At 46.5% G+C, this 12,453-nt stretch overlaps 1 protein-coding gene across 1 annotated transcript; it reads right to left on the reverse strand.

Annotated features, from left to right (window-relative positions):
- Nucleotides 1-2,571: 2,571 nt before the first annotated feature.
- On the reverse strand, nt 2,572-11,075 carry SFRP2 (secreted frizzled related protein 2). Its single transcript, XM_072773715.1, has 3 exons — nt 10,418-11,075; nt 7,863-7,943; nt 2,572-3,737 (listed from the first exon to the last, which is right to left on the reverse strand). Exons 1-3 carry the CDS (start codon nt 10,914-10,916, stop codon nt 3,433-3,435), a joined length of 885 nt encoding a protein of 294 aa, XP_072629816.1. The 5' UTR covers nt 10,917-11,075; the 3' UTR covers nt 2,572-3,432.
- Nucleotides 11,076-12,453: the final 1,378 nt, after the last annotated feature.

Raw genomic sequence — 12,453 nt, forward strand, 5'->3', positions numbered from 1 at the left:
AAATTAGTGGCAATAGTTGGTGCTCAGGAAGTCTTGGATGAGTTAATAAATTGGTTTGTAGTGATGCAGTGTGCTTCATAGGTGAAAATCACAGTCATAATGTGGATGTAGTAACTGTATGAGGGATACATAGGCCTGGATTTGTTTTTCAAAGTGACCTCTTCCCTCAGCAAGAACATTGAACACCTGATAGTAAACAAGAGTTGGATTATCATTGGATGAGAGAACAGACAATGAGGAATGGAGGGTGCTATTAGATCACATGGATTCTTTTTAACCCTATGAATTTCAGTACACTGAGTTGTGTATGTGGAAAGGACCTTTGTCCTTCACACATTTAGGAAATGCTGGCCAAAACAGTTTTATACATTTCTCAAGTAAAACAACTCATTTCTCAAGTTATTTAGGAAAGGGAAGAGGAATTGCATGGAAAGTAGATATGTAGTTTTCATATTTTTTAACTTTTCTGTTTTGACTGTTCCTCTACTTGCAGCATTTTAGCAGTTTATGGACAGATCATTGATCATTTTAGGAAAAGGTAGAAATACAGTGTTTTCTTCTTCCAATAATGGGTAGACATTCATGTTTTCATCTGCCTTATAAAAGAAATCTGTAGTTAGAAAAGTTAGAGTACAAACATGGTTATTTCAAGAATAACAAGAATAAATATATATTTCATACATATTTGAACCATCATGCAAAACAGAATGAAAAATCAAACTAAAACCTACCTGCTCAAGCATGTCTCATTGGCTTATAGCTTCATCAAAGATGGGAACGGGTGTTAGAAAGTCCATAGAGGGACACCTGGGTGGCTCAGCCGTTTAGCACCTGCCCAGAGCGTGATCCTGGAGTCCCAGAATCAATTCCCACATCAGGCTCCCTGAGAGGAGCCTGATTCTTCCTCTGCCTGTGTCTGCCTCTCCTTCTCTCTGTGTCTCTCATGAGTAAATAAATAAAATCTTAAAAAAAAATAAAGTCCATAGAGAGGATGTATGGCAGGAGGCAGATATTGAAGTGATGCCTGAGCTGCTGGCTCTTCAAAATATGACTGAAGGAGGCCGTGTCTGGCATTCAGATGCTTTTCAGAGCTGAGGCTTTTGCTTCCCGTTATATGCAAAGGGGTTTTTGCCTTGACTGGAGAGGGAGCTATTCAGATATATCAATGTCTTCCAAATTACTTCTTTCCTTTAGTTTTTGGTGCATTGTACATATTTCCCCCTTCTAATTCCTAATTTCTTGGATTCCTGTTGCCTCTTTAATCTTTTTTCTTTTTTTTTTGCCTTTTACAGGGTCCCTAGTCTCCTATTCCAAATGCTTAAAATGAGTGCTAGCCTTGATCCATGAGCATCCTTCTTCAAGTCTAGTCCATAGGCACCTTGTAGGAAGGGGGTTTTAAGTTTCTGGAATCGGATGAGAAGCAGCCAAGTGGCAACTTAGAGGAAGATGGAAAGGATTGTCAGATTCCCGTAGCTCAGGAAGTGAGCAATACTGACTTTTGGTGCCAGAAGATCTTGAAGTACGGTAGAGAGGTCATGGATGTATGTTCGGGAAACTTGTAAAGTAAATCAATAAAATGCTACCAGATAAAGGCTTCACATGAATGCCAGTAAAAACTTCATATTTGATGGGGACAGTCTATTGCTCTCACATATTACTTGTAGTTATACTTCATATAACTGGTAAGTTATAAATACATAATTGTAATTGTGATTATTTTGTTTCACTCCCTTATATAAGCTCCATAAGAACAAGGATTAATGTATGTATTCCCAGCATGTAGAACAGGGCAAGGCATGTAGCAGATTACCAATAAATATTTGCTAAATATAGTAGTGCCACCATGTTTCTCTATTCCAGTCCTAGGTGGAATAGGAGACTGAATTTGTCATCCGAAAGGCCTGTTTCAGACCTGGCTCTGCCTTTTTTGAGCTGTGCTGTCCAGCCCCTCAGAGCCTCAGTATCTTAAGAATTTAATAGAATTTCTGTGGAGGTTCCCAAATAACAAAGCATTTGGTTGGACATTTTATGGTTGGATGTCTGTCTGTGCTCTTCTCACCCTAATGCCAGTTTTTCACCATCCTTTCATTATCCCCTTGCCTTCCAACTGATATTCTTCAAATCAGGGCTCTTTACCTAAGGGTTAGAGTTTAAGTGGAGAAAGAACTAACATTTTGCAATGGTTTTTTCATTACAAAGATCTCAGGAAACAAAAAGCACAACTGTAAGGCTCATGAACCTTAGGTTTTCTTGCCACATAGCAGCAGCTGAACTGCTGAGAAGGGACAAAAGCAGGAAAGTCTTCTGCAAAGCCTGCAAATCTCTGCCTCCCCGCAGGGTCTGGGGCGGTAAAATCTGTATGAGATGTGAGGCACAAGGCCACAGCCAGGTGTTGTGTGTTGTGGGGCCGGGGTGGGGGGAGGCCACACATTTTCCTGAGTCACTTAAGAAACAGACCCTTCAAACTGCGGGAAGGCTGGGCCTCAGGAGAGGGGAGGCAGCCACTCTGGTTACTCTTGTAAGTCGCTTTCCCATTTCCTTCCACTAAGAAGAAAAGACAGAAGACGGGCAGTAGGTAAAACAGGATGTAAAGTTTATATACAAGAATATAATGTTTATCTGAAATATTTACAGTGTTGGTTAAAGCAATATTTTTACAACTTTTTAAGGTCAACTACTATGTATATTACAGGTAAGCTACAATGGTTTAATTTGCAAAATTAAGTAAAAAATGTTTTAAACAAAGCTTAAAGTACTCAGGTCAATTATAAAATCTGTTTTGCCCTTTATTCGAAGAACTCATGCTATGGTGGTTAATGTGCTTTTGATAAATGGAAGTACTCTACCCGGAGATGCAGTACATGCTGCTACTGTTGTAAGTTCCCAACGGGGGTGTAAAATGACAGGTGAATTATTATAAGACTTAGGCTCTGAGTCTCAGGCTGGAGCTGAGAGACGTCGAGATAACAGCCAGCTTTATCTCAACGAGGATTGTGACCCACCACAGTTTGGGCCACATCGAAAAATGAAGCCATTTGCACGTTACGGCAACCTTAGCAGAGAGTGAAAATCAGTTGGCCCAAACCAAACAGAAAGAAGGAAAGTCAGACCCAAGTCACAGCTGTACCTATTCAAAACTAAAGTGAGCTATTTAAAAACTTCGTAAAAATATTCATGATTTTATTAGTTTGAACATTTCTACAAGATCTGGGTGGGTTCTTCCTGTATGTGAAAACAGCTATCCACTCCTGAGGCCTCCTAAGGCCTTATAACTCAGGAGATGCCAGGGTGCAAACGTGCAAAAGGCAAGGGAAGCTGCTCCAGGCTGGGGCCAGAGCTGCAAGGGCCTGTGCTTGGGGGGATGAGAGCTGGGGACCCAGAGCGGAAGTGGTCAGCCTGGCTCTGGAGGCGGCCTGGGGAGGGGGGGGCAAACTAGCACTGCAACTTGCGGATGCTTCGGGAGATGCGCTTGAACTCTCTCTGCCCCTTTTGCCACCGCTTCACTGAGGTGATCACCAGCTCCCCACCTAGTTTCTGTCCCATGACCAGATAAGGCGCGTTGATGTCATTCATCTCCTCGCAGGTGCACTGCAGGCTGTCTTTCAGCCACAGCACGGATTTCTTCAGGTCCCTTTCAGACACACCGTTCAGCTTGTAAATGGTCTTGCTCTTGGTCTCCAGGATGATTTTGGTATCTCTGTTGATGTAGGTTATCTCCTTCACTTTTATTTTCAGTGCTACGGAAGACAAGAGGGGTGAGAATCACACCGGTTGTAATAAGGGGATGCGCACTACACAGAGTGGGAGCTTTGCTCACCCTTTTCCGCTGCATATTTGTGTGACTTGGCCTGGGGGAGGGAAGAAGAGCTTCCTGCAGCTAATGAGACTATCAGGGGCTGCAGGTGGGGGGTGGGGAGCCGGAGGCAGCAGGTGGCTTCATTTCTAAAGCCTCAAAGGGCTAGCCAGGCGCTTTATTTCAAATCAGCCATCCTTTCAAAAATCTCTTGGCGGGACTCAATTAACTTTTCTTCCTCACCCTTGTGTTCTTGTGTTTGTACGTAGGTTGCATGTGGTTTGTGCTCTCCTCAACAAATGACTTCCCCTATTGCAAACTTCAGCATGAAAAGAAATGCCTGACTCTTAGGTGAAACGTGATCCATCTGTGGCCATAAACTTTAAACTCAATTTATTACGTTGGAGAGGTTTTTGGACAAACCTGTAAGGAAATTATATCACACAACCATTGTTTTCTAAAGAACAGACTACGGGGAAGGAGAATTGATCTTACAGCAGCTGCATTTGATTTGGTAAAGCAACTAGGAGAAAAAAATATCCAAGACTGTAAGAGCACAACATGTTTAGCTGTAAAAGTGTTTTTCTGAAGATCTCATCCTCATCTGCTATCATTTGCCTGTCCAAAGCCAAGGCGTTTACAGATCATATATGTACCGTTTCCAAAATGGATATGTAGACTCACTAGAATGCTAAGACCACAAGTAAGTGGTTCACTTTATATAAAAGACACATTTTACAGTCATGAGCACTCTGCTTTGGGAAAGAATACCCTCCAAGCATACATGCTGGAATTAAATTTCGAGACTCCTTGAAGGCAGGGAAAGGGTAGAGTTTTAAGGTTGGAAAGGATCATCCAGTTAGAATCTCTTGTTGATACAAAAACAATTTGAAATCCAGAGAAGTTAGTTGACTTACATGAGGTCACCCCAGTTGGGTTGCGTCCTGGCTAAGTCTAGTTGTGGAACCCTGGTCCCCAAACCTCCTCCTCTTAACACTGCTGTGCTCTCTTAAACTTCTGGTCCTGTTCAGAACATTAACATGCCGAACTGTAACGTAGCCTAAGACTCTTCATGACATTGACAAGTATTCCATATAGATGATGTGCAAATGGCACTTCCTGACTTTGATGGAGTTTAATGTATTATTTAAATTAGTAATAGAGGAAGAGGTTTTTTTTTTTTTTTTTTTTTTTTTTTTTTTTTTCCTCTGTGTGTGTGTGTGTGTGTGTAACTGCTTTGGGGATCTCTCTCTCTCTCTCTCTCTTTCCCTCTCCCTCTCCCAGAAAGGGAATTTGAATAATCATGGCTTTTCTGGCCAACCAGGACATGATGAAGCTCAACCAGATAAATCAAGGGTGCTGTGATTTGGCCAACCATTATTTTGTCAGATGTGCATCTAAACCATAGTACGGAGTTCTCAGGGTTTATGAGACTGAAGTCATGGAATAAGTCCCATGGAGATGTCACACGTTCCTGATGCCTCTGCATAAGGGGTGGGTGGGAAAGTCACATGGTGGTAGAGTTGATTATATGTTACCTGGGAGCCTTATCTATAGCACAGATAGAGCATGTGTGATAGAGCACCTGGTCAAATTAAACATTCTTGAGCTCAAAACATCAGAAAACCATTACTTTTAACCAGGAGGAAGATTTATTACTTAGTTTTTTCTAGTTATAAAATAATCAACTATGCAAAAGCTCACCATGGGAAGACAACAGGCATTTCCTCTCTGGATTTTCAGCTGGGACCAAATATAGAGAATCAAAGCCCTAAAATAACTTTTCCTGCCCTGGAAGATGTGAATGGGGATGCAGAAAGTGATAAGAAACAGAGGTGATGGTACTAACTGATCCAACAATAGATTGTATGCAGAGGCAGGCAGCTCTGGGCTATTCTTTCTGCACCAGTACTTTTACCATTGAAATAAGGAGGCCTTCTACATTTTTCTCTATACTTCAGGACTGCAGTGGGGAAAGAGTGTGAGCTTTTGTGGAGGTTTAAGTTAAGTAAATTAGATTTCTACCCTTGGTCCTTCTACTTTTCCATTACTTTCCAAAGTATAGAGGCAATACAGAGTACTGCTTATAAACCAGGAGTATATATGATGCACTTCAAAGCTACCATTCAGGTTCATTATCCCTTTTGGGACAAGCTTAATGTGAGGAAATAGCAAACACAGCTGTGAGGTAGTCTGTGTGTGTGATAGCTTAAATGTGATGATACCCATGTTCTCAAAGGCTTTCTCCTCTAAGAAGAGAACACTAGGACACACACTCTCACACACATACACACTTTTTTTGGGGGCTAGGTCTTGATAGAACATCCTTAGGAAGTGGGTCTTTTGTAAAGGAAGCCATAAAACAAGTATTAGTATGTGTATGTGTACACGTGCCCTAATTTCAATCATTTTAGAGTCCTATCATATAACTAACTTTTTCGTGGAAAGTTAGGAGAGACAGCTGTGCTATTATATCTAGTGCAAAGGACATAAGCTACTAGAAGAAAATGATATTTTATACATATTTTAATGTAAATCCTATTAAAATTCTATTTTTCTATTTTTCCCTTAATTAAATCATGTAGCATGGAAGCTCAGAAGTGTGTTTTGGTAAGGTGCTGGAGATCTGAGATGGCTGCTACCAGCCTGCCTGGCCTTCACTACTTACAGTTGTATATATTTAAATAGAGGCATACGAAACCCTATCATCCCATTTGTGGTTCCTCCTGAGGGGACAGATTGGTTAGAATTTAGGATCGCCTCTTTTCTTTTTCCCTTCCTTAGCAGTGTGAAGTTTTTCCTAAAGCTACGGCTATTCTAGGATCAGCTAAAGTTAAACCCAGGACACTTCTGGAAGAGACCCGGGGTTGTAAGGAATAGTGATAGCGTAGTTTCCAAAGGTTCAGGGACCTGATCAGGTCTGAGATTGCTGGGATGAGAAGTTCTAAGGAGCCCATGGGAAGGCAGCCCCAGCAGAGAGTGCTGAAGTGATGTCTCTCAGTTTCAAGGACTCCGTTGACTATACAACAATTTTAATATAAATCTGCTAGGCTCTGTTATTGTTAGATAGAACGGGAACTGTATCTGCTTACCAGTAAGTTCAACCGTCTGGCTGAATACTTTTAAGGGATACCAGCCTCTCAAAAACATCAAAATGTGCCTCCTCTTGGAATGGGACAAAGACAAGAATGTCCCCGTGAACGTCTGCGTGAAGTTCATGGCCACTCCTGACTCCAAAGTTAGCACTGATTCTGGGTCTAGCTGGGCTCCTGCCCTCACCACAGAGCTCTCAGGGTGGTGGAGAGGTGCTGATGAAGCTCTGTGTGGATAGTCTCCATCCCTCTTTCCTCTAAAATTCTCTCTTAAGGTTAGTGACCTACACGCTGTGAACCTGGGTAACAAATCACACCCATTATCGTCCCCAAGCCCGGTATCATCATGGCACCTCTCATGTATTTTGCCAAAGTAAATTCCTAGACCTTATTTTATTTTTAAATTTAAAGAATGCCTCCCCCCGGGATTGTTAACCAATACCTTGGATGTAGTCACTAGTCACATAGTCACTAGCAATGGGAGGTAAAGGAGCAAAGTGTTATGGGCTACGAACAAGGTAAACATATTTGAGGCTGGAGTAAACTTTTATTTTTTGCTTACTAATGCCTTCAAAATGTTTTTGCTGGGGCTAATATTTACATGCTTCTATTCCTGATACGCGTATCAAGGGACTGAAAGAGAACACGACCCAAGATTATGCTTACTGGCAAACAAAAGTCAAAGTGAAATGAAAAATGGGCCATTGAAAATTCCTAATTTGAGTAATTCTCATTATTTGATTATTGCTTAACAGAACAATGAATCTCACCTAAAAAGATACAGCTTAGAGCAAGATAGTTAGCATAGGGAGGCCACTGGGATAGAGCAAGTTGGAAGACTTTGGGAAAGAAGAGCTATGATGGTATATTATGCAAGTTTTATCCAGTGACATCTTAACGATTTGTACTTTTAAGTTTTACTGGTAAATAAAACTTTTGAATGTGAAATCTTTTGCTGTTGGTGGCGTATTACTTACCAAAATCATTTTTACAAAGAGTTTCCATTATGTCGTTGTCATCCTCATTTTTATTTTTGCAGGCTTCGCATACCTTTGGAGCTAGAAACGTGAAAAATTAGTAAATGTGCAACAGCAGGTGGCATTTGTAAACAACTCAAAGGGGCTTATCCAGACAAGAGTAGTAATTGTACAGTAAGACCCCAGCTTCTGCCTCCTTTGAAAAGGATCACTCATTCCCAAGAAAGTCTTCCATGACTTCTGTTTTTTGATGGGCAAAACAAGAATACCTATCGTTGTGTTTAATAAATGATGAATCAACACCCCACCCACACCCCACAAGGGGGTTAGGGGCAGAGTATACAGAGGGTTTGGCTTTTTAGCTCTTCCTCCCCACCCCTGAGACAAATTCTGTCTCTGAAAAAAAGTTGTTTCCAAAGCCTCTCTGAAGAGAAAGCACCAGAGAAACCTCGAGGGGTTTTGGAAAATTGGATACCACAAAATATGGCCAAGAGATTGTCTTTTTCAGCTGCAGGACACCAGTGCAGCTCAGTCTCTGCTGGACTCTTCAGGAGACTCGTGTCTTGGGGAGGTCACTTCAAGAGATTTTCAAGTCTGGACAGGGAGAGGTGGTCAGTGCTGTAGGGGTTACGTATGGGCTCTTCCCTCTTTGGAAAGACACCTCAACAACCACAGCAGCCTGCTCTCACTGGTTCTGCACCCCCCCCCCGCCCCCCCCCCCCCCCCCCCCCCGCCCCGTGCTTTCTGTCAAGTTTGTGGCAGAGGTAAGCTGCTTTTATGTCACTGTTATCTTCCTCTCCCTTGCAGGTTCTTCTTGCTCCTCTTTGTTCATTTCAGACTCCCCAAAACAAACAATCCCCCACCCCCCAACAACCTCAAACCAAAAAACAATCAGCCAAACAAACAAACAAACAAAAAAACCCAAAGCTTTTTCTGAAGTGAATCATAATTGAAGCAAACTGTCTATGGGGGTCTGACCAAATGTAGGCGCCAAGGATCAGAGAGCCTACTAAAGGCTCTTCTAAAAGAGTCTGATTTTGGGGGAAAAAAAGCAAACATACTATTCCCTTTCTTGCATTTATAAACGTGCTAATGCTAGGTCTAAATTTTAGGTAAAATTTGCTTTTCATTAATATGAAATTGAATTGTCACAGAAAAAAACCTTGGTGACTCATGATGTAAGAGACATGTACCAAATTAGAAAAATTGCAGAGCATATTTTGAAGACCATAAACTTTTTATTTTGAAGGGGGAAAATGGCGATTTGGAGAAATGTAGTTTTTATAACGTTGGTGCGGATGGTGGAAAGAAATAAAAACAAAAGTAACACACATAAAACTGTCCTTAATTCCCCTCACTCAAACAAAATGAAACATTTCCAATTAGGAGCTCTAGGAATGTATATAAAATGTTACTAACCTGTATTGGTTGGTCTGTGGTATATGTTGGACAAATGTTTGAAATATGCCAAACATTTGCAATAAATTAGAAATCTAACCAATAAGATGATTGCAAGCCCGAGGTGCCTGCCAGGAAAGATTGCTAAACAACTGTGCATTTTCTTTAACCAATGATGGCTATAGGAAAACAATTAGAGATTGAAAGAGAGGCTGCTGGAGCCCTGCAGGGGATTAGGAAGCTCCCTTTCCATCTCCTGGGGACCTGAATCGGCTCAGACACATTGTGTACGTTTTTCTTCCAGGAAGAGTATCAAGAACCATGAGGTTTTCATTGCTTTGATGGTGTTTTTTTTTTTTTTTTTTTTTTTTTTTTTTTGCACAGGAACTCCCCCTCTGTTTTCTGAAAACCTGGGAAACTCTCTTTTGCACGATTTTCTCCAGTTAATTAAAACCACTCCTAAGATATAAGCTGATTAGTGATAGAAAAATGATTCCTGGAGGTTCGCTTTCTGCCCTCTTCCTTAGATACCCGAACAGCACAACCAGTGCTCCATTTTCAACGTGCTGCGAGCCAGCCCGGCTTTTATTTCCAAAACCTAAGTGGGCAAAGAACAGAAAACACCGTAAAAGACTATCTGTGCGCTCTGGGTACCCGGCCTGTGCGGCAACGTTTCCGTGCCTAGGACCCTGCCCGGCGGTGACAACTGTCGCCTGGGGCCGAGCGAGAAAGCTCTGGCCAGGGTGCTCACTCCCAGCGCCTCCTCCCCCGGGACGGCCAGCGCTCTCAGACGTGAGCTCCCAGGACTAACCTCTTTAAAAAACTGCATATCTCGAAGAGAAAAGAGAAACGCCTTTCAGTTGTTTTCTTTTTTTTTCTTTTTCTTTTAATCTTCTCTAAGAAAGAGCAACTGGTATAACTCGGAAGGGGATGAGAGGCTCGGAGGGGGTGTGTGTGTGTATGTGTGGGGCCTCAAAATCGTCCCGATGCCACGGGAGGGCAAGAGGAGCGTCTGCCCCGCCTGGGACTGGCACCCGAGGCGGGGACACGTCGGGGTGTGCGGCGTGCGCCGCGAGCTTCTGCACAAAAAGCCTTAGCAGAGCGGGGTGGGGGCCGGGGTGGGGCCGGGGTGGGGGCGGAGACGAGCAGAGGCTTACCTTCCTCGGTGGCCGGCAGGAGATGGTCGCTGCTAGCGAGGGGTATGCAGAGGTCGTTGTCCTGGGGGAATCGGTCGCACTCGAGCATGTCCGGCCAGGGGAAGCCGAAGGCCGACATGACCGGGGCGCAGCGGTCCTTCACCTGCACGCAGAGAGAGTGGCACGGCTGGATGGTCTCGTCCAGGTCGTCGAGGCACACGGGGGCGAAGAGCGAGCAGAGGAACTTCTTGGTGTCCGGGTGGCACTGCTTCATGACCAGCGGGATCCAGGCGCCCGCCTGCTCCAGCACCTCCTTCATGGTCTCGTGGCCCAGCAGGTTGGGCAGCCGCATGTTCTGGTACTCGATGCCGTGGCACAGCTGCAGGTTGGCCGGGATGGGCTTGCAGTTGCTGCGCTTGTAGGAGAAGTCGGGCTGGCCGAAGAAGAGCCCGCGCGCCGAGCCCAAGCAGCAGTGCGACGCTAGGACGAGCAGCAGCAGCGAGCCGGGGCCCCGCGGCATCGTGGGCGCGCGACCCCCGCGGGGCGGAGAGCCGAGAGCGGAGCCTGGGCAGCAAGCGGAGGCAGCCGCGCCGAGTCGGTCCCCGCCCGCTCGCCCTGTCGGCGCGCTGGGGGCCTGGAGAGGCGGCGGCCGCAGCGCCGAGGCACCGGGAGCGCCGAGGGCCCGCGGGAGACGCCGTGCGCTGGGCTTGGCGCCGCTCGCCCGAGCTCGGCTCCGGGGGGCTCCGACCCGGGGGAGCAGACTGAGCCGCTGCTGGGGCCCCGCCAGAGGTTCCTTGGCCTTTTTTATGCAAATCTGGGGGGTGGGGGGAGAAAGGGAGGAGCCAGCGGAGAGTAATCCGAGGAGGCTTGGTCACTACTCTTTTGGTCTGGTTTTCCGTTGCGAATGCCCCTCACGCGCTCCCCGAAGGAAATTCCGCCTCCACCCCCTTCAGATGCTGCAGACCGTGTGCAACGCGGTTGCTTTAAACAACAAGCAACCCGGCCGGCCTGGCCGCGGCGCCCCCTCCCGCCCCCCGCCCCCCGCCCCCCGGCCCCGGGGGCCTGCGGAGCTGGGGGGCCGCGGCGGGCGCCTGGCCACCCGGCCCCGGCGGCAGCGCGCTCCGCCCCCCGCGAGGCCCAGGTCTGGGGCTGTTGGACCCCGGCCCGGAGCTTCGGCCTCGACCCCGGAGCTGCGCGGCCGAACTGCATCTGCCGCAGTTCTTTGTGCCTCGGTCCCGCGCGCCCGGGACCTGTCCGCGGGAGGCCGCGCCGGCGAGCCTGGTTTCCTCTCCGATCTGCAGCCACGGGTCCCCCGGACGGGCCCATTTCCATACGGTGTGATGTGTGCCCTTAAAAGAAAAAAAAAAAAATCAGAATTACAAATAAAGTCGTGCGGGCAAGACTTTTACGCGGAAAGGGGAATTTCCGCCCAAACGTTGGGGTTGTTACGCTGTTGGAAGTAAGTCTAGATTTTGCCGTTGTGTTAATGCCTTTGCAGAGTCTCATCAGACGCACACACAACTGCCCACCATTTCCCGGGTTTGGAAAAGAGACCTGCCTCCCCCCCCCCCCCCCCCCCTTAAATGAAAGTGATGACTCAATGCTCGAGGGCAGCGCGGGCCCTAACACACAGGCCCTCGCGGCGCGGCGCTCGGGGGAGCCCGAGTTTGGAAAGAATCGCGCCGGGCCCGTAGGACTTGGCAGAAAATGTGCCAGGTGGGCAGCCTGCAAGGGGGTAGGGGCAGAGCAAGGAGCCCTGCCTAGAGATCCACGAGCGCCAGTCGGGGCCTTGGCGGCGGTGGTTCGTGCATCCTGCACAGGCCAGCGGGCCCCTAGTGTGCAGCAGGAGGCAGGCCGCCCTTCGCTCTCGTGGGGCCGGGGCTCTGCTACTGCCCTTGAGGACTGCAAACAGTAAGTTTACAGCTGGAAACCGGGCCTTGGGTGCCAGGAGAGGGACGATGCGTGTGTGTGTGTGTGTGTGTGTGTGTGTGTGTAGGGGCCTCCTTCTCGCTAATCGCTAGTCTGCCCTAAGGGCAGGTCGTCTCCGCCCCCTCAGC

Source organism: Canis lupus, chromosome 13, assembly GCF_048164855.1.
Source record: "Canis lupus baileyi chromosome 13, mCanLup2.hap1, whole genome shotgun sequence".
NCBI classification, from domain to species: Eukaryota; Metazoa; Chordata; class Mammalia; order Carnivora; family Canidae; genus Canis; species Canis lupus.

What these genes read in the sequence shown, in the direction of transcription:
- SFRP2 (XM_072773715.1), bottom strand. Translation starts at nt 10,916, where the DNA reads ATGCCGCGGGGCCCCGGCTCGCTGCTGCTGCTCGTCCTAGCGTCGCAC. An exon ending in CCTGCCGGCCACCGAGGAAG is followed by an intron (nt 7,944 to 10,417) that starts GTAAGCCTCTGC and finishes TCACGTTTCTAG; the next exon opens with CTCCAAAGGTATGCGAAGCC. An exon ending in TCTTTGTAAAAATGATTTTG is followed by an intron (nt 3,738 to 7,862) that starts GTAAGTAATACG and finishes TGTCTTCCGTAG; the next exon opens with CACTGAAAATAAAAGTGAAG.